This window comes from Clytia hemisphaerica, unplaced genomic scaffold (assembly GCF_902728285.1).
Source record: "Clytia hemisphaerica strain Z4C2 unplaced genomic scaffold, Clytia hemisphaerica genome assembly, whole genome shotgun sequence".
NCBI lineage: Eukaryota > Metazoa > Cnidaria > Hydrozoa > Leptothecata > Clytiidae > Clytia > Clytia hemisphaerica.
Window position 1 is genome coordinate 213127 of NW_027103648.1, and position 18664 is coordinate 231790.

At 36.6% G+C, this 18664-nt stretch overlaps 3 protein-coding genes across 3 annotated transcripts in view; 2 read left to right on the forward strand and 1 right to left on the reverse strand.

The window, feature by feature from the left end:
- The window catches only part of LOC136802992 (conserved oligomeric Golgi complex subunit 3-like), a 78504-nt gene that overhangs the window by 39638 nt on the left and 20202 nt on the right, over positions 1-18664 (forward strand). The window lies entirely within an intron of this gene.
- Positions 924-5977, forward strand: LOC136802967 (uncharacterized abhydrolase domain-containing protein DDB_G0269086-like). Its single transcript, XM_067059698.1, has 3 exons — positions 924-996; positions 2335-4405; positions 4794-5977. The coding sequence occupies exons 2-3, from the start codon at positions 3577-3579 to the stop codon at positions 5975-5977; spliced, it is 2013 nt and encodes a 670-aa protein (XP_066915799.1). The 5' UTR covers positions 924-996; positions 2335-3576.
- On the reverse strand, positions 9512-16994 carry LOC136803059 (probable DNA double-strand break repair Rad50 ATPase). The gene is made up of 3 exons (XM_067059812.1): positions 16901-16994; positions 10597-12220; positions 9512-10201 (listed from the first exon to the last, which is right to left on the reverse strand). Exons 2-3 carry the CDS (start codon positions 11998-12000, stop codon positions 9512-9514), a joined length of 2094 nt encoding a protein of 697 aa, XP_066915913.1. The 5' UTR covers positions 12001-12220; positions 16901-16994.

The following is an 18664-nucleotide window of genomic DNA, read 5'->3' on the forward strand; positions in this document are numbered from 1 at the left end:
AGCTTTTATTTATGGAACTTTGATGAAGTTTGATTTATATAGCGTTTTTTGTGTCTTAAAAAGATAATCAAAAGTGGAATAATTTTAAACAGAGAAATACAAAAGAGACTGTAATTTTCCCACCTATGCCTCAAATTTTAACAAATTATGTACCGTTAAAAAGATCATTTCAGAGCATTATATATCTTTAGAAGCATTATTCTATTTCGAAAATGAAGATGAAAAATGAATAAGAAAAATATGAATTTTTTATCTATTAGTGCTAACAACTCCATTTTGGTACAGAGGTTTCTGTTTGAAAATTTATATCACTTTTTTTGTCTCTGATTGTTTATTAATATCACATTGCCCTTTTTCTGATGCATTCTTTCGATAATGGACTGGCGGCCGCCCACGCAAAAGTTCTCAAGGAATGGGCTAATTTCCCACTGGGGAGGATTGATAGTCTACAAGTCTCAAGTCGGGTTAAACTGCACTCGCAAGTAATATTTCGGTTGGATTCGCCAATCCCCGAAATGAGCGCTAGGTTCCAGGCCTCCCGATGCAAAGTCCATGACGCGGTCTTGTGAAATTCCGTAATTGAAACCTTTCCGAATGTTAAACATTTTCCCAACCTTCAAAATCAGAGCTTTATCGTGCTGAAAGGAAATTTCTATATTGGATTTCAGATAAAATAAACTGTCCTTTGACTCTGCGTAATTGGTATTATTTTTTTTGTTGAGATTTTGTATAAGAAGGATTTCAATACATCCTTCTTAAACTTAAATTGCTCTACTGCTGCTTCTTGCAAAAGATAGATAATACATATTAAAAAGATTTGTCTTTTAATGACTCATTTTAGTGACATAATCATATAATTTATAAATATAAAAAAGAAGCTTCCCATCTTTACGATTAATAAAATCATGTCTTATGGAAGTAAGCTTTACTGTATGAAGAGTTTAATGCATACATGCCGTTGAAGAATTTCAATATGGTGATTTATATGTAGCTAAAGTAAGTGTTATTGTTTTTTTTATTTATGAATATTTTCTGTTTTCAGAAGCAGCCGGCGGAGAGATTTTTTAGAAACATGTGTTCTTATCTTCTGGGAGACCAAATGTTATGACCTTTCAATTTGTTATACAAATGATGTGTTCTGATCATACTATTTGTCTCACTAAACTTACCACTACTTTATGGTTTAATGTATTCTAAAATCTAGGAAAAACAGTTTGCCAAGATAAACTGGAAAGATATTTGTTTTTCTCCACGGAAGACGTTCTGAAAATTTCTAGGGTTGCTAGGCAACAAGAACATGTTAGACAACCTTGATTATACACCCCTGTCTCCTTAAAAGCTGTGTTCTGAAGCTTTCTAGGGTTACCTAGACAACAAAGACACGTTAGATAAATTTGATTATACCCCTGTCTCATCAGAACATCATTATTTCTAGCTGATATTAATTCTCGAAATTCTGATCAGAACAGATCAAAATTTCTAGCCGAAATATGCTATCAGAACACATCGGAAAAAAAGGTCGCCTCGCCGGCTGCTTTCGTGTTTTGTTATGTTGTAATTATTGCAAATCCCTCCTATACGCTAAAACTGATTTGTCTCACTGTTCAGTTTCTCATCGGAAATTATTCCTTTGCCCTCATTGAATATCTTTCTATAGCGAGTCAACCCACCCCAGGCCTGCTATTTTCTATTTTATTGAGAAGTTCGGATATTCATATTCATAGCTTCACCCCCCCCCTTATTTTTTTTTGGGGGGGGGGGCTAAGAAATATTTTGGTCTTTAAAGAGCCTGGGGGCTAAAATTACCAAAATATTTGGGGGGACCTGGATTGTTGGGGGGGGCGATGATTTGACTGAGACTCTGGGAGCTGTTCAGCTTATTTCAAAAGATCTCTTATCTTACTATTAAATCAAATATAAAAAGCAAAAAGATTTGTAAACATAAATATTAATACAAGCAGATACAAGTAAAATTTAGTTTTCATTTATCAGTACTGTACTCTCATATATTTTTATTGACTTCTCTCTGCGGGGGCGGGAGAAAAAATGTTTTGTTTTAGTTTATCTTGGGACCTGAAGTGTTAGGGGACCTAGCACAAGGCAATTTTTTTGGGGGAGCTAAATTGTTGGGGGGACCTTACTTTGTTGGGGGGAGCTAGAAACCTGGCTGAAGCTATGATATTCAGAGGCTAATTGAACCAGGCCTTTGGTAACCTTTGGTTAAAATGAAGGGCCCTTATTTCAGTACCTTTTTTTAAATTTTAATCATCCCTATAGAAATAAATCATACATCTCCAAACTCTTCATACAAAAACATAATTTTAATATTTTTAGAGATAATGGCTCAGAGCATCGTCCCATCGTTGCTTGAATGTCATTTCACATGGGACTTTATCAATTTGAAATCACTAGATTACATCAATATGAGCGTATCGAAACCATCAAGTTTGATATAGAGTTCCAAGATCGAAACCTACCCCAGAATTGTTCGATTCTCGGTTTTCTGTATTTGAAACTTTTTGAAGATGGCCGTAATGAAGAGGACAAAAAAAACGCGTTTTTTAATCTCGATAAAGCCCTCGCGGAATCAGGTGGTCATCCAGGCTATTCAGCTGTTGCACATGCCAACTTCATCCACTACAATCAAATCGTAAAGTCGAATGATGAGCCCAAGATAGCTGAGCATCACAGCAAATACAAGGAGTTTTGCAAAGGAATCGAAATCGAGAAACATCCTGAAGTATTAGCTATGAAGGGATTTACTGCTAGTTTTTTCAATGCAGCCGAGCGTTCAATCAATTTCTATCATGAAGCATTGAAACAGGAGGAGAGTGCAGAATGGCTGGTTGGATTGGCTCTTGCTAAAACGCGTCATAATTCCAGAAGACTTGAGCCCGTAAGGAAGGAAATCGAAATTATATGGAGGCACGCGATTGAACTAGATCCAACGTACATTTTTGCCAAACTGAAACTAGCTGATGCATTGTGGTCTATGAGAGGAGATGAAAAAAAGGAGGAAATTGAAGATATTATAGAAGAAGTTCAAGATAGTATACCGGGAGTTAAAGACGGTGTACCGGAAATTCCGGATAATATACCGGGAAACATTCTCTTCATGGAAATAATAGCTGATTTATGGCGTAAAACAAGACCAGATGACGATAATAAGGGGTTGAAATTGTTTGAAAAATGTTATAAACCGGATCTAAAAAGGGCTAAGACGTTGAGGGGGCTTGGATGGATATATTTTACAAAATGGCAGAAGGACAAATTGAATGAGAATTTAACATCTGCGATTAAATTTTTCAGCGAACAATCGGACCAGAAAGGCGCTATGCCATTTGATCTAATAAACATCTCAGATGTTCATCTTCAAGCTTACAAGTTCTTTAAATCTTCAAATGACGAGGACAAGATGAAAGAACACGAAGATGAAATATGTAAGGAAATGCTGGAAAAAGTGTTGAAACAATCTAACCTTGATGAAAATCCAAAATCTAAAATCCAAACAACTTACCATCTCTCCGAAATGAAGAAAGAGTTTATTTAAAGAAGGTGCTTCAGCTAGGAAAAGAAATGAAGGACAATGTTAATTTGATCGACGTTAAAAAAGCTGAGAAACGTCTATTGAAGTATGAATATGAAGATAAAATTGAAGAATATAAAACAAAGGCAGACATTGAGGAACAAAATGAGAATTTTGATAGTGCTCTTTACTATATAAAAAAAGCTATTGATGCTTTTGCCAAGGAACAAGAGATAAAAGGTGAAGAACCAAAGTCGGAAACTAATAAGCAAGCTAGCGAAGGCGAAGACCTAAATGAGTCAAAAAGCGACCAGGAACAACTGCTTCTAGAAAGAGAAGCTGAAATTTATTTCAAGAAAGTTAAAAACATTAATGATAAAACTGATCTGGATATTAGACCATCACTAGCCAAACTTAATGAGAAAATTGATGCGCTTAATGACAGATTGATGAAATCTATGTTGATAAACATGAGTCAAAAGCTCAAATGGGAAGCAATGATGTCATCTAATGGAGCCCTGAAAGATTTACGACAAAATGTATCTGAACTTGAAGATTGTTTGCTGAATTTACGTAAATACGAAATTAAAGTAAAAGAAAAAGTTCTGGACGTTGCACGTCACAGTAGAAATGTTCTCGAGGACTCAGTCAAATACATTCAGATAAAATTGTACCCTGTTCTAGAATCGAAGGAAGTACATCCCAAAGCGGAACAGTCCAAAGCAGAACAGCCCAAAGCAGAACAGCCCAAAGCAGAACAGTCCAAAGCAGAACAGCCCAAAGCAGAACAGCCCAAAGCAGAACAGCCCAAAGCGGAACAGTCCAAAGCAGAACAGCCCAAAGCAGAACAGCCCAAAGCAGAACAGCCCAAAGCCAAAAGCAGAACAGCCCCCAACCAGAAAGCCCAAAGCAGAAACAGCCCAAAGCGGAAAGCCCAAAGCAGAAAGCCCAAAGCAGAACAGCCCAAAGCAGAACAGCCCAAGCAGAAAACAACAGCCCAAAGCAGAACAGCCCAAAGCAAACAGCCCCAAAGCAGAAAGGCCCAAAGCAGAAAAGCCCAAAGCAGAACTGCCCAAAGCAGAACAGCCCAAAGCAGTACAACCCAAAGCGGAACAGCCCAAAGCAGAACAGCCCGGAGCAGAACAGCCCAAAGCGAACATCCAAAGCAGAAAAGCCCAAAGCAAACAGCCCAAGCAGAAAGCCCAAAGCAAAGCCAAAGCAGAACAGCCCAAAGCAGAACAGCCCAAAGCAGAACAGCCCTAAGCAGAACGGCCCGGAGCAGAACAGCCCAAAGCACAACAGCCCAAAGCAGAACATCCCAAAGCGGAACAGTCCAAAGCAGAAGCCCAACAGAACAGCCAAAGCAGAAAAGCAGAAAGCCCAAAGCAGAACAGCCCAAAGCAGAACAGCCCAAAGCAGAACAGCCCAAAGCAGAAACAAAGCCAAAGAGAACAGCCCAAAGCAGAACAGCCCAAAGCAGAACAGCCCAAAGCAGAACAGCCCAAAGCAGAACAGCCCAAAGCAGAACAGCCCGGAGCAGAACAGCCCAAAGCAGAACTGCCCGGAGCAGAACAGCCCAAAGCAGAACATCCCAAAGCGGAACAGTCCAAAGCAGAACAGCCCAAAGCAGAACAGCCCAAAGCAGAACAGCCCAAAGCAGAACGGCCCAAAGCAGAACAGCCCAAAGCAGAACAGCCCAAAGCAGAACAGCCCAAAGCAGAACTGCCCAAAGCAGAACATCCCAAAGCGGAACAGTCCAAAGCAGAAAAGCCCAAAGCAGAACAGCCCAAAGCAGAACAGTCCAAAGCAGAACAGCCCAAAGCAGAACAACCCAAAGCGGAACCGCCAAAAACGGAACAGCCCAAAGCGGAACAGCCAAAAACAGAACAGCCCAAAGCAGAACAGCCCAAAGCGGAACAGTCAAAAGCGGAAAAGCCAAAAGCGGAAAAACCCAAAGCGGAACAGCTTAAAGTAAAACAACCCAAAACTAAAGCGAAGTCCAAAAATAAACAGAATGGTTCGGACCAGCCGCAACAGACCAAACAATCGCAACCACCTAGAACTGAGTTCTCTTTTCCAAACGTGTTAGACTATGTAGACAAGGACCGCGCTAAAAGAGAAGAGCTGCTCAAGAAAGGTTACTATAAGAGTAATGGATGGAACAATGAACAGTGTGATTTTGCTAGTAAATATCCTGAAATTCATGAAAACTTCCTAGAGAGATTGGACATGAAAAAGTACTCATTTTTATTGCACCTCCGTGAGGTACGTAATATAGCCTCCCACGGAACTACATCAAGGCAAATTGAGAAATTGGATAAACGTATTGCAAATATATCGGATCAGATCGCTTTTGCGAGACGTTCTACCGATTATGCAAAAGATTTTTTCGAAATCTTTACAGGGGAAGTTGACAAAGCAGCAGAGAAAAACGAAAAGGAATCAGTATGACCAAGATTCAAGAATGAAAATGCAGCTTTTACGTTTGAAAATTTTGGTTTACGTTGTGTCTCTCTTTTTTCGGAAATTTTGAACGTTTTCTTGATTATTTAGTTTTTTGATAATTTTCTACGGTATTTTTCTTTGTATTTCATTTATAGAACCTGGCGAGCAAAACAATTTATCTTATCTTATCTATCTTGTTAACTATTTGTTTTAGCCAAAATGTCCTTTGTTTTGTTTCTTGAACGTCGCTTGGTCGTATTATGCGAGCGATAATCCTAATTCTAATCCTAAGCGAACCAGTCGTCGTTTCAACTATTAGCCCCAGGGGGTGGGGTCTACCACGCAGGAGTCCTTTTGTGTATATCTCGAAGAAAAGATTTTTAAACAACGACTCGAAACTTTCTGACTTTTAACAAAATCTTATTAAGAGTACGAACTCAAGAATCAATTTGTAAAACTTAGGGCAAATAGGTTCACCCAACAAATACCCTAATTGGGGTATTAATACTTAATAAAATGACCCGTTTTTCTCAACACAAGAGTAATTTTGTGTGTAGTGAGATTTATGAGGTTTCTTGTTACCTTTTATGGAAAGAAATGAAACACAAGGCTGCTAAAAGGCTTGACTTTTCAACCTTATACAAAATAAATACCTTAGAACAACCACTTTTCCCCACTTTTCTATTCTTAGGTATTTTTTTCACCGGGCTACTCACTGGGGCTGATCTGACCAGGCCACTGACCCAGGGGTGTTTTGATTGTCTGACTCTCATTTTGCTTTGAGTGTGTACTACAACAATTTCTCAATTTTAACAATATAAGTATTGTTTACTGGTTTCAGCTATATTTTTGATATCATCGAAAGTTATAGCCTCCAGAAGGTAGCTCGTTTGAGTCTAAAAATCGAGTTTTTTACTGTTTTTGGCTTGTAATCAATGATTTGCTTATATTCCAGTAAGCCCTGATACCAGTATTCCTAGACTGAAGAAAGTTTATGGAGAAGGGTTTAGACAAAGAGGGATTAGAGACTTATACACCCCAGTCTCTGTGCCCCAGTGGGTGTTGATTACCCAGTGGGGTGAGAATCTAAAAACCTGAAATTCAATGGGGTGAAAAATATTCTTTCAAATATTGAGCGGGGTGGCGAAAATTTCCTTGACATTCACTGGGGTGAGAAAGAATTTTTTGCATGAGCTAAATTTTGGTTAACCTGTGTGTTAGACTGTAGACCGCTTAATTTTATCGTATTTTAACGATAGAAGGTGCTGGCTAACTTTTGGTTTAGTGCTAGTAAAAATCTGCTTCTTACCTGCTACTAAATATCACTAGAAATAATCATCTTGATCAGGTGGATCTACTCTTACACACTGTAACAGGAAATGTAATTAGGTCTGGGGGAAGGGGGCTATAGAGGAGCAGTACGTTATATCAAATTTTATGAACTCAGGAACCTAGTAATGTTTAGTCAACATGATTTAAGTAGAGGTCTTTCTTTCAGTATCTACGGAAGCAGAAAGCCTCTCGAAAATCTTTCAGGCTATAACCTAGCATTAAAGAAAGAACGGTACAAGTACAACTGTGGTTTGCGCTGACAGAGAAATGTTTGATTTTCAACCCCTCTCGTTTGGCATTCTCTCCGTTTTAAAATGACCATGACAATGACCATAGAAGTCGGGTTAAATATGTTGAAGTGGAGCATTTGATAGCTAGCGAGCGAAGCGAGCAGATTTTTTTGGCTTTTTCGGATATTCCGCCTTTAAAGAAGGGGAAGGAGAAAATTCTAGTGGGATGATTTTTTGAAAGAAAAGTTCTACTGGGGTACGTTATTTCGAGTGGGTTATATGTAAACTTTTTAACATTTTCAATGGGGTGTTTTTTTTACTACAACATTCCTGTGGGGTGAGTGATTTGTCCAGTGGGGCTGAAAAATGAGCCATTTTTGGAAAAAGATTTCACTGGGGTGGCCAGTGGGGTGGATCCCACGGGTCACAGAGGCAGGGGTGTACTTATCACCTACTTATTACTGTTGTTTTATTACTTTTTGGACCTACCTCCTGGTACCCAGGTGGAGGTTCTATAAATTAACCCATGTCCGTTCGTCCGTCCGTCCGTCTGTCATCAGATTTTTTGCACAATGATGCAAAATGGCAATGCCCAGAACGTGTCGGATCCCGATTTTCGAAAAAAAATATATTTGGGCAAATTTGGGCCAAAAACTGCCTAAAAATAGGGTTTTTTGGACTTTGTGCAAAATCCTGTCATTACTTTTTTCTGATTTTTTGTACAAAGATGGAGGGCAAGATTCTCTAAAGAATGGCTGAAGTGGTTTTTCCCGGAAAATTCTTATTCGTCTTAAAAAACGGATTTTCGTATTTTTGGGAAATTCCTTTTAACCAAATAAGAAAATATAGCTTTTCTCAATGTTGACTCATAATTTTTTTCTGATTTTTTGCACAATGATGCAAAATGGCAATGCCCAAAATGTGACGGAGCCAGATTTTTAAGGAAAATTTTTTTGGCAAATTTTGGCCAAAAACAGCTTAAAAGGTTTTTTGGGCCTGAATGGTTTAAGTGATTTTCGTATTTGGGGAAATTCCTTTTTACCATTTTACATTATTCAACACACAAGCTTTATTTTTCCATTCTGAATTTTTGTACAATTATTGTCACTTTTTTCTTATTTTCATCTGATGTTAATCATTATAGGTCCATTCAGCATGTAGCTTGTTATTGTGTAAGTTTTGACCTAAAATGTTTGCCTCGCCTCTTGTAAGTATAACCTTTGGGGTAAAATGGTCCCCACCTATACAATCATATTTTTCTATTTATAAGGGCTGCCATCAACTATAATTGTAGGGCGGAAGGATGGTAACAAAGATTTTTATCCAGCTTCAATTCCTTTACCGACGCATCGAAGGAGCCCATCTTTCGGTTCACTTCTGCCGTTATGGATGCGATATAGACCCGAGGTAATGACATTTAGACAAAAAGGAGGGGTTATTCGTCAGACCTTTTGCGCTGAGTTGGTTAATAGCTAAGTTACAGTTAAAATACAATTTAACGGTTTTAATAAACGTAAAAATTTACGGAATATCATCAATATATCAACAAAACACTCTTCCACATATATTACAATTTGCATATGAATAAGAAAAAATATAACTTTTTCTTTCGAGACAACTTTAGTAGGAATCCTAAGATTCCCAAGAATTTTAGTATTGCTGATTACAGTACAATTATTTTATAAGAAGAACTTTATGAGAAAAAAGAGCAAGCAAGCAAGTTGACGGTCAGTAGTAAAAATAGGGTACAAAGTGAAAAAAATAGTAATTAATTTTGAGGCTAAAACTGTCATAAAATAAGAACATCAAAGCTTCAACAAAAAATTAATGGTTCTTATAAGAAAGGAACTTTTATCAACTCGTCTCTAGTAAAATCAGACAGCGTTTGTTAAAGGCCAAAAATTCGTTTGATTTCTTGAAAATGGATTTCATTTAACAATTGAAAATCTTTAATTAATTATTACCAAAGATAAAATAATTATTTTACTAACAATATTTCATTGATAAACCCAACGTTAATTTCAGGTGTTTGGGGTAATTTTTTATCAACATCAACTGTTCTTTGAAGAATAAAATTCCAATTTTCCGCTGCATATTTTGAGGCATCTCTTGCAAGTTGAATTTTATCCTTTTCTGTGGAGCGCGCGTCATTTAAAGCAGTAATCATGTCTGTGTGTACATGATGTACAGTTTTCTTTCGAATATTAAAAATGTCCGTCAAAAAAGCGTATTGTGTGATATTTAATCTTTCGAAAAAGAATTCGAAAAGTTCTTTATAGTTATTACTAAATTTGTCCCATTCACACTTTTTCTCGAAAAACTTTTTTAACTTTTCTTCATCACAACCATTCTCATACTTATAATCTTTCGAGTTAGGTCTTGGAAATTGTAAGTTATAACTTGCCTTTCCTTTGCCTTGGTATAATGTATTCTCGATAAGCATTACAGAACGATCTAGAACAGTGCATAACCAAATTATAACTTCGCATACTCTTTCATTCAGCTCACCTTCCACCCTTTCCTTTTTGAACGAAATTCCTTCTAGCTGGAGTAACTTTTCCTTCAATTCTTCAAGGTTTTTATCGTTCGTCATTAGTTTTTCAATCTTTATCAACCGTACTTCGTGCTGCAAGTTGTCTTTGGTCTTGCAGTCATTCAGTGCTTTGACCTAAAGGAAATATAAGAATAATAGTTTATGTTAAAATGTTATACTGAACCAGTCGATACAAATGGTATGTTGATAAGAATTTTTTTAGTTAGAATGAGACCTTTATTCCTTTTTTCAGAGATAAGTCTCCTGTTCAGGAGGAACATATACAGGTTCCTTTTGACTTAACAATCCTTGAGATTTTAAGATGAAACCTAACTGAAATTAGATCTGTTACAGTTTTCCATGCCCCTCATAAAGTTTCAGCTAAATCTTCATCTAATTTCGTATACGTGTATATACCACCTTTCAAAGTTAAGATAATGATAGTGAACCCTTCAACAGTCTTAGTGCGCAATTTTTCATGAAAAATCCGATTGAATTATAATTTAACTACCGTATATTATTTGACTGACCTTTTCATCAAATTCTTTCAAAGTTGGGCAATCAATGTTACTCTTCATTTCTTTATCTACCACTTTGAAAAGAAGAATGGCTTCTTTTTCTAACATATCTTTAGGAGTTTCATTTCCCCCAGTTGATACTGTCGACATTGCCTCGCGCCAACGGTTTAGTGCGATATCATACTCGCCCGACTGCTCATAAACATAAGACGTCAGTTTAAATTTTTCAACGTGGTTTTCATAACCATTTGCTATTTCCAATAAACGTTCTTTTGCTTCTATGACTACTTCTAATTCAAAAAGGTTCTCTTCGTTACTTCCTTCATTCGCTTTTTGTAAAGTGTCTTCTAAATATCTAAATTCCTTTTCCGAGTTAGATTGGTGGTGCCTGTAAAATTGTGAGAGTCGATAACAAGTTTCGATATTATTTCTTAAGTCATACTCATCTTTTATCAACCGGTTTTCTGCTTTCTCCATTATTGTTTTACAATTTTGGTTGTGTTTTTTGCTTTGTTTGCTTTGTTTGTGTTTTTTGCTTTGTTTGCTTTGTTTGTGTTTTTTGCTTTGTTTGCTTTGTTTGTGTTTTTTGCTTTGTTCGGCTTTATCATATTCCCTGTCATAGTACCAAGATGCTTCGAGATGAAAATATCCGAGCTTTGTCAAATCGAAGGGCATTGCATCCCTTTGTATTTTGTCAAAGCACTTAATTGCCTCATTCAAATTAAATTCCAGTGTGTTCTTTTTAAATCGCTTGAAGTATAGCGAACCCAATGCCCTTAAAACTTCTCGTGATTCTGGTAGCTTTTTCAAAGCTTTTTCACCTTTGCTGTTATCAATTTGGTTTAGTAGAGTCACTGCTGCTATACGAATTGTCAGTGGATTATCAGTTTTTTTAAGGACTTCGTCGATTAGATTTTCGATTTCGGATCTCTTTTTTGCTTTAGTTTCTTCATCATAGGTCCACAGTTCTTTAGCTAATTTGATCCTCGCCATATCGTATGACGGATCTAGTTCGATTGCTTTGCGCAAATTTTTTTCAATATCTTCATTCCGTTCGGTAATTTTGCGCCTTACTTGGCGGTGCTGCATTGCTAATGCCAAACCAAAGACCCATTCGCATTCCGGATTATCAACCATTGATAATAACTTTTTGTAAAATTTTATTGCATCCTCATAACAATGAAATAAAGTAGCAGCGTAACCTTTCATAGCTAACTCTTCAGGTTCTTTAGGTATAAAATTCTTAAGTAAATCCTTGTATTGTTTGATCAAATCATCAGAGTTCTCTTTCCTTTTATTTTTGAGATGAATCAAGTCAGCATAGATAACAGCCTTGTAACCAACGTTGTTATTTGAGCATTCTTTAAGAGCGTCCTCCAAAGATTTTTCAGCTTCGTCTAAATTTTTTTTTCCCATCACGATCAGTCTTCAGAAAAAGTTGAAAATAGAGGAAGCCTCGAAGTGAGTGCAATTGAGGGAGATTACGTTTCTTCTTCTGTGGCAAACCATTTTGAGACGATAGTTCTTTATCGATTGTGTTGATGCGGTCTCGTATGTATAACTCAGTTCTTTTTTCAAGCTTTATGAAATCCCAATTGAAATGGCATTGAAATTCTGTATTATTGTCACCCATGACCTATATGATAAACAAAAATAGAGAAATCAGTTAAAGTTAGTGGCATTCTAGACACCGCTCACTATTGTAGAAACATTGAGCTGAGTGACAAAAATGTGTTCGATTCGATCGATTTTCACTAGGCTGAAAAAGCTTTGATATGAGATAAAGCCCCTGTGGTAATGTGATAAATTACACTAAAGTGATAATTTCGAGTACATTCCTATACATTGCCAAGTAGATTAACATAATTAACAGACTTCTCGGGTGAAACAAGGCATGTCCTAAATATATTTTGTGTGACGCACACCGCTTCCAATTATTCTTTAACGTTCATATACAGCTCAAAAGAATCATATCAACGAGCGGATTTCGAAAAGTGCTGGGTCAAAAATTCGCATTGAACCAATCTCAAGATATCGGTCAAAAATTGATTTTGACGTTATAAAATACATCGAAAAAACACGTCATAAGTAAGATTCAAATGACGTCATTATTGAAAAACAGCGATAACTTCAATTTGATTAATGCAATCAACACCAAATTTTGACTGGAGTTGTAAATTAATGATTCTGAAATATTTGTTCATAAATTTTCAGAAAATTTGAATGACGTCATTTGTTTTCGGAAAAAATTAAAATACGTCAAAAAATACTGACGTCATCATTAATTTTCAATTTTTTTTTCATGAAATATTTTAGAATCGTTAATTTACATCTCCAGTCAAAATTTTGCTTTGATTGTAGTAAGTTAATCGGAATTATCGCCTTTTTTCAATAAAGACGTCATTAAAATTGTCTTTTTGACGTGTTTTTTCGATGTATTTTATAACGTCAAAATCAGTTTTTGGCCGATATCTTGAGATTGGCTTGATGTAAATTTTTGGCCCAGCACTTTTCGAAATCCTCTCGTTGATACGATTCTTTTGACTTATATATTAAAGTTAATGTATAATGGGAAGCGGTGTGCGTCACGCAAAATATATTTGGGACATGCCTTGTTTCACCCGAGTTCACAATTAACAGACTTCGCAACGGAAATCTCTTCCAACTATTTATAAATCTTTCATTAGACCTCATCTTGACTACGGTGATATCATATAATGACCGTCCAGGTAATGCCTCTTTTGTGCAGAAGCTCGAAACTATTCAATACCAAACCTGTTTAACTTTCTATTTTTTACTCCTGGAACGCTGCGGGCAGAACGGATGGGGCAGAAGTGGGTGAACGATAAGGGAAACCAGTGTATTAAGTTTTGGCATTTGTTTATTGGCTAACCACTCCTATACAAGTAATTTTGGGGATAAAATATTTCCCATATTTGACAATAATTATAATGTATAAGATGGCCGCCTGCAACCACGCTCGCAAGCCTTGAAGGGAGGGAGGGAGGTAAAAAAAATAATTTTCTCTGTCTTCACTGTAAGATGAGCTTCTTTGCGAATGGAAGATCATTGCTCGAAGTCATAGCTCTAAACCACCTATAGATTCTACCGAAAGGAGCAAATGCGACGGTGGCGTACTATGGGCGGACGGCCCACCAAAACCACTCTAGCTAGATACGCTAAAGGGCGTGTCGTCATAACAAAATAAAAGTTAAACTAAAACTTAATCTCTTAAATTACCATTTAACTTTCTATTTTTTTACTCCTGGAACGCTGCGGGCAGAACGGATGGGCCAGAAGTGGGTGAACGATAAGGGAAACCAGTGTATTAAGTTTTGGCATTTGTTTATTGGCTAACCACTCCTATACAAGTAATTTTGGGGATAAAATATTTCCAACACGCTGTTTTTGGGAAACGTCTCAGGATAAAATATTCTCTGAACTGGGATTTAAGAGGCTTGCTGACAGGCGTTTTGCAAAAAGAATGGTTTTCTTCTATAAAACTATAAACAACTTAACTCCATTTTATTTAAGTAATTAACTGCCAGTAAGGCTTACAGCACCCATAGGTCTAAGAACAAGAAATCCTATTTATACTCTTAATAAACGAACTGAGCGCTTCCGAAACACTTTCTTTCCCTACTGCATATCTCAGTGGAATATCTTGGACGATGATATTATAAAAAATCTACCTTCTATTAAAACCTTTTAAAGAAAGCTATTTAAAAACCTTTGAGACCCAACCAGTGTCATGTTTTTGATATCCCTGATAATCAAGGTGTTGTCCCCCTCAATAGGCTTCATGTTGGATTCAGTCATCTCAATGAGCACAAGTTTAGGCATGATTTTCGCAATATTTTAGATCCCTTTTATGGTTGTCGGACCAACTCTGTTGAAAATACACACAACACTTTACTTTGCATTGCTCTATATATTCCCTAGTCTAGCAACGTATACGACTAATTCAGACATTGTAGGAATAAAGCAAAAAGTAAGGGAACAATTTTATACAATCTAAATCCCGTAACAATAATCGTATTATCATGAACGCCTATACTATTGTATTTCACGCATTATGAACGAATCCATTCTATATATTCCCATGAAAGACAATCACTGCTCAATACCCTTCATACTTTAGGCATAAATTTTTTTCCCGCTTGATCCCGCTAAATTTTGTCGGCTTTTATTATATGGTGATAAAAGCCTAAATTCACTTCTGAACCAAGCAATTCTTTGTTCTTTGGTTGTTTTTACGCATGCAACCGGTAGGTCCAGTGGGGCACTATTTTAATTAATGTTTTTTTATTAATTTTATTTGTAAAAACTTGTTTTTTTCTTTCGTATAGCCTAGGGGAGACTGGGGAGACTTCAGCCTCTTCACTTTTAAGCAAGTGATATTTTTTCTCAAATTCATAGCGAATGATCTCATCTTGAGACTTCAGCCTCCCCACTTTAACCGTTGTTCCACTGGGCCTGGTTTTGCCAGACAGCCGGTTTTAGGCCTCCGGAGTCGCCTGGGCTTACGCTGTAAGCTTACAACGCTGTACTGAAGTCCTAGTTAAGCTTATTCTGAGCTCCACACGGGGCTGAACTGGTTCCCAATGGTCCTAAACCTCGTGGGACACTCCCTTGCAATGGATTAGACCCATTAAAGCCCAGCGAAGGGGGAAGAACCGATGAATTTTCACTAAAAGCTTAAAACGCTCAATAAGCTTGATTTAAATTAGCATTTTTCCATGGTGCTGAAGCGATTTAGAGGGGTTAGAACCGGCTGGGAACAGTAGTTTTCAGACCTGGTGGAAGCGGGAAAACTGGGGAGACTTCAGCCTCCCCACTTTTGAGCAAATGAGATTTTTTTCTCAAATTCATAGCGAATTATCTCATTTTGAGACTTCACCACTTTAACGGTTTTTCCGCCGGGCCTGCTCTGGCGGTATCACTTGGTGTCTAGTGGAGGGTAAAGGCTATTATTTTTGGTCAGTAGTGTTTCGTCTTATTTGTTCGTTAGTGTACCGTGTAACCTACCTTAAGGGAAGAAATTTCGGCGGAAAGAAAAATTTGGTGGATTTGATCAAAATGGAATAAAAACTTTGGGGGCAAATTCCAGCCAAAAAACGGCTTAAAAAAGGGTATTTTTTTCCTGATTATTTTTTTGCATTAGAGTAGGGTACCATCATAGGTAAAAGATGGCTCAAGCTGATTTTCGCAAAACAATTTTTTTGGCTCAAAAAAACGCATCTTTATCTATAAGAATCACTATTTATAAGCATGCATCGATGTTTTTAGCCAAATTACTCAATTTTTTTTATGAACATGGATAGATTTTTGCTTATGTAGGCTTGATTTTGAAGATTATTGTGTTTAGACATGAAATTTTGACTGCTAGACGTGTTTTTATAGAAAAATTGGCCAAATTCGATATATTTTTATAAGAACATTACTTAGTTATTACCTTTTCTCGAGATTGGCTCATTCATTCTTTATGATTTTTTGCACAAAGGTGCATGACTATAAACCCTCGAATGTGACGGAGCCCAATTTTGGGGAAAAAATTTGGGGGGAGGGGCAAATTTCAGCCAAAAAACGACTAAAAAAAGGGATTTTTAGACTTTGTTGAAAACTGGATCATTATTTTTTTCCTGTAAGATGTTTAAGACGATTTATGTGGGTAAAGCCTCTCTGAAAGTAAGTAGTTATGAACGTTTTGTAATCCCCTGGTGGAACCAGGAAATTTTTTAGCTTGAAAGAATAAAATTTCTATCCCAATTGTGATAAATTCTCAATATTAATAAGATTTTGATTTTTGTTTGGCTTGAATGTTATATAAACAAATTTAATTTAATTGTTTTACACAACACTTTTTGCATCCCCGGTGGGATTTCACTAGAAAAATGAAGAAATTGGTTGAACTACACTTTCATTTGACTAGACTCGCATACACGTTTTTTTATTAGAACACCTAAAATTTGGCTTAATTGTTCAGACTACTCTAAATCGACAATATCATCCAAAATAACGAGCACTTAAAATTGGTAAAATTTGGACAATATTTGACTCTCGGTTTCAGAAAATCCATCCCAAGTTCGGTTAAAACTGCTTGAAAAGAGAAAAACATTGTAGATTCTTGTCATTTTTTTAACTGAGGCTGGGCATGTTCATACGATGTTCTTAATTTTTCGACGGATTTCAGCCTCAATTTTCTTATAAACTGGGTTCTAATAAAAAAATCGTGTATGACTAGATTATTTCCGCCAGTAAATGGTAGAAGATACGTTAAGTAATTAAGTCTTTGAACACAATTATAAAAACTTACTTTTTTCCATTTTATTTCCCCTGGATTTACAGTCACCGAAAGCCACCAACTACGAAAAAAAAATACGATTCGTTTAAGTTAAGATCAGAGGCACTCCTCGTTCAACTCCTTAAATGAAAATGACTAACTGAATAACGATCTTTATACTTTCAAATCGTATTCAGAACTTTTATATAGTCTGATAATTATAATTAGAAATAAACAAGTTTAAAACGATTGGATTTTTTCCATAACCCTAAACACTACCTTAATACAACCATATTATCATTAAGGGTACGTTTACACTGGAAGGTTTCCTTAGTTAAATTGTTATTATAGAATCTTTCATGTTTTACAATCAGTGCCGTGGGAAGCATTTTCTTATTGGGGGGCTGAAGTTTAGTGACACCGCGAGGGCAAACCATGCCTTTTGTGTGCAGTTACATTAAATACCTTCACAGAATGAAATGTCTTGCCTATGTATTTAGATTAGTCTTAATTTCGTTCTAAACTGAACCTAATTTGAATGTTGACGATTTAAGGTTGAACTTAGCATAGAGCGTCGATCAGGTTTTATTATTTTTAAGAGGATTACTCTTAAAGACTCCATGCTGAAGTCGGAATTTAGGAAGTGAAAAGAATGACCGTACTTATGCAATATTGTTTTTTAATGAGAACAAATAACTGCCGTCCTAAACTGAACCCAATTTAAATGTTGACAGTTAAGGTTGAACTTGGCATAGAGCATCGATCAGCTTTTATTTTTTAAGAGGATTACTCTAAAAGACTCCATGCTGAAGTTGGAATTTAGGAAGCCTAAAAAAATTGCCGTACTTATGCAATATTGTTCATTAAAGATTCATATATAATACCTTTCAGTGCCGTAGGAAGCATTTTCTTATTGAGGGGGGGGGCTGAAGTTTAGTGACACCGCGAGGGCCAACCATGGTTTGGCCCGAGGGGGGGAATTTTGAAAATTTAAGCTTTAGATTAGAGCGCTGGAAACTAAACTGACAACTAAAATCGAAGAGGCAATGAATGCGAAACCTATAGATAACAAAACGAAAACACATTCAAAGAAAAATTTTGCTGAAATCACGAAAACCGGTGACGAGTTAAATATATCCAGCATGAAACAAATACTTCGCAGCGAAAAAGTCGAAGAACAAATGGAAGAACAGAGAAAGAAATCAAGGGAAGCTAACATCATCATCCATGGAGTGGAAGAGAATGGCAATAGAGATGACAATGATTTCGTAAACGAACTCCTAAACGACGTTAAAATAAACACAGAGCCAACTTACATCTCCCGTATTGGTGAAGAATCAAATCGTACACGACCAATCAAAGTGGTATTTAATGACGGGCATGTAAAATACAAATTTATGAGAAACTTAAGAGAATTGAAGCAGTACGATAAGTACGCCAGTATGAGCATCACAGACGATTTAACAATAATGGAAAGAGACCAAGTAAAAGAATGGAGAAGTAAAGCAAACGAGAGAAATCGAGCAATGCCGCAGAGCGATTACAAATGGAGAGTGCGAGGAAGTCCTCAACGAGGACTATATTTAAAAAAGATATTTTGTAAAACAAGATCGGTTTAGAGAGGACCTGAAACCGTATTCTGTATAATAATAATAGATTGCTTGAAAACGCACTCAAAACAAAATGCTTTGAAGAAAAAACAAGAAAAACTTTGCATTTTGCAAAATAACCAATTTTGAAATAGTTATTTGGGGGAAAGCCCCCCCTCCCAGTTGCTACGGCACCGCAATACAATAC

Coding starts and splice junctions, on each gene's coding strand:
- LOC136803059 (XM_067059812.1), bottom strand. CDS start 12,000: ATGGGAAAAAAAAATTTAGACGAAGCTGAAAAATCTTTGGAGGACGCT. Junction 10,202..10,596: donor TGAAAGAATTTGATGAAAAG/GTCAGTCAAATA, acceptor TATTTCCTTTAG/GTCAAAGCACTGAATGACTG.
- LOC136802967 (XM_067059698.1), top strand. CDS start 3,577: ATGAAGGACAATGTTAATTTGATCGACGTTAAAAAAGCTGAGAAACGT. Junction 4,406..4,793: donor AGAACAGCCCAAAGCCAAAA/GCAGAACAGCCC, acceptor AGCCCTAAGCAG/AACGGCCCGGAGCAGAACAG.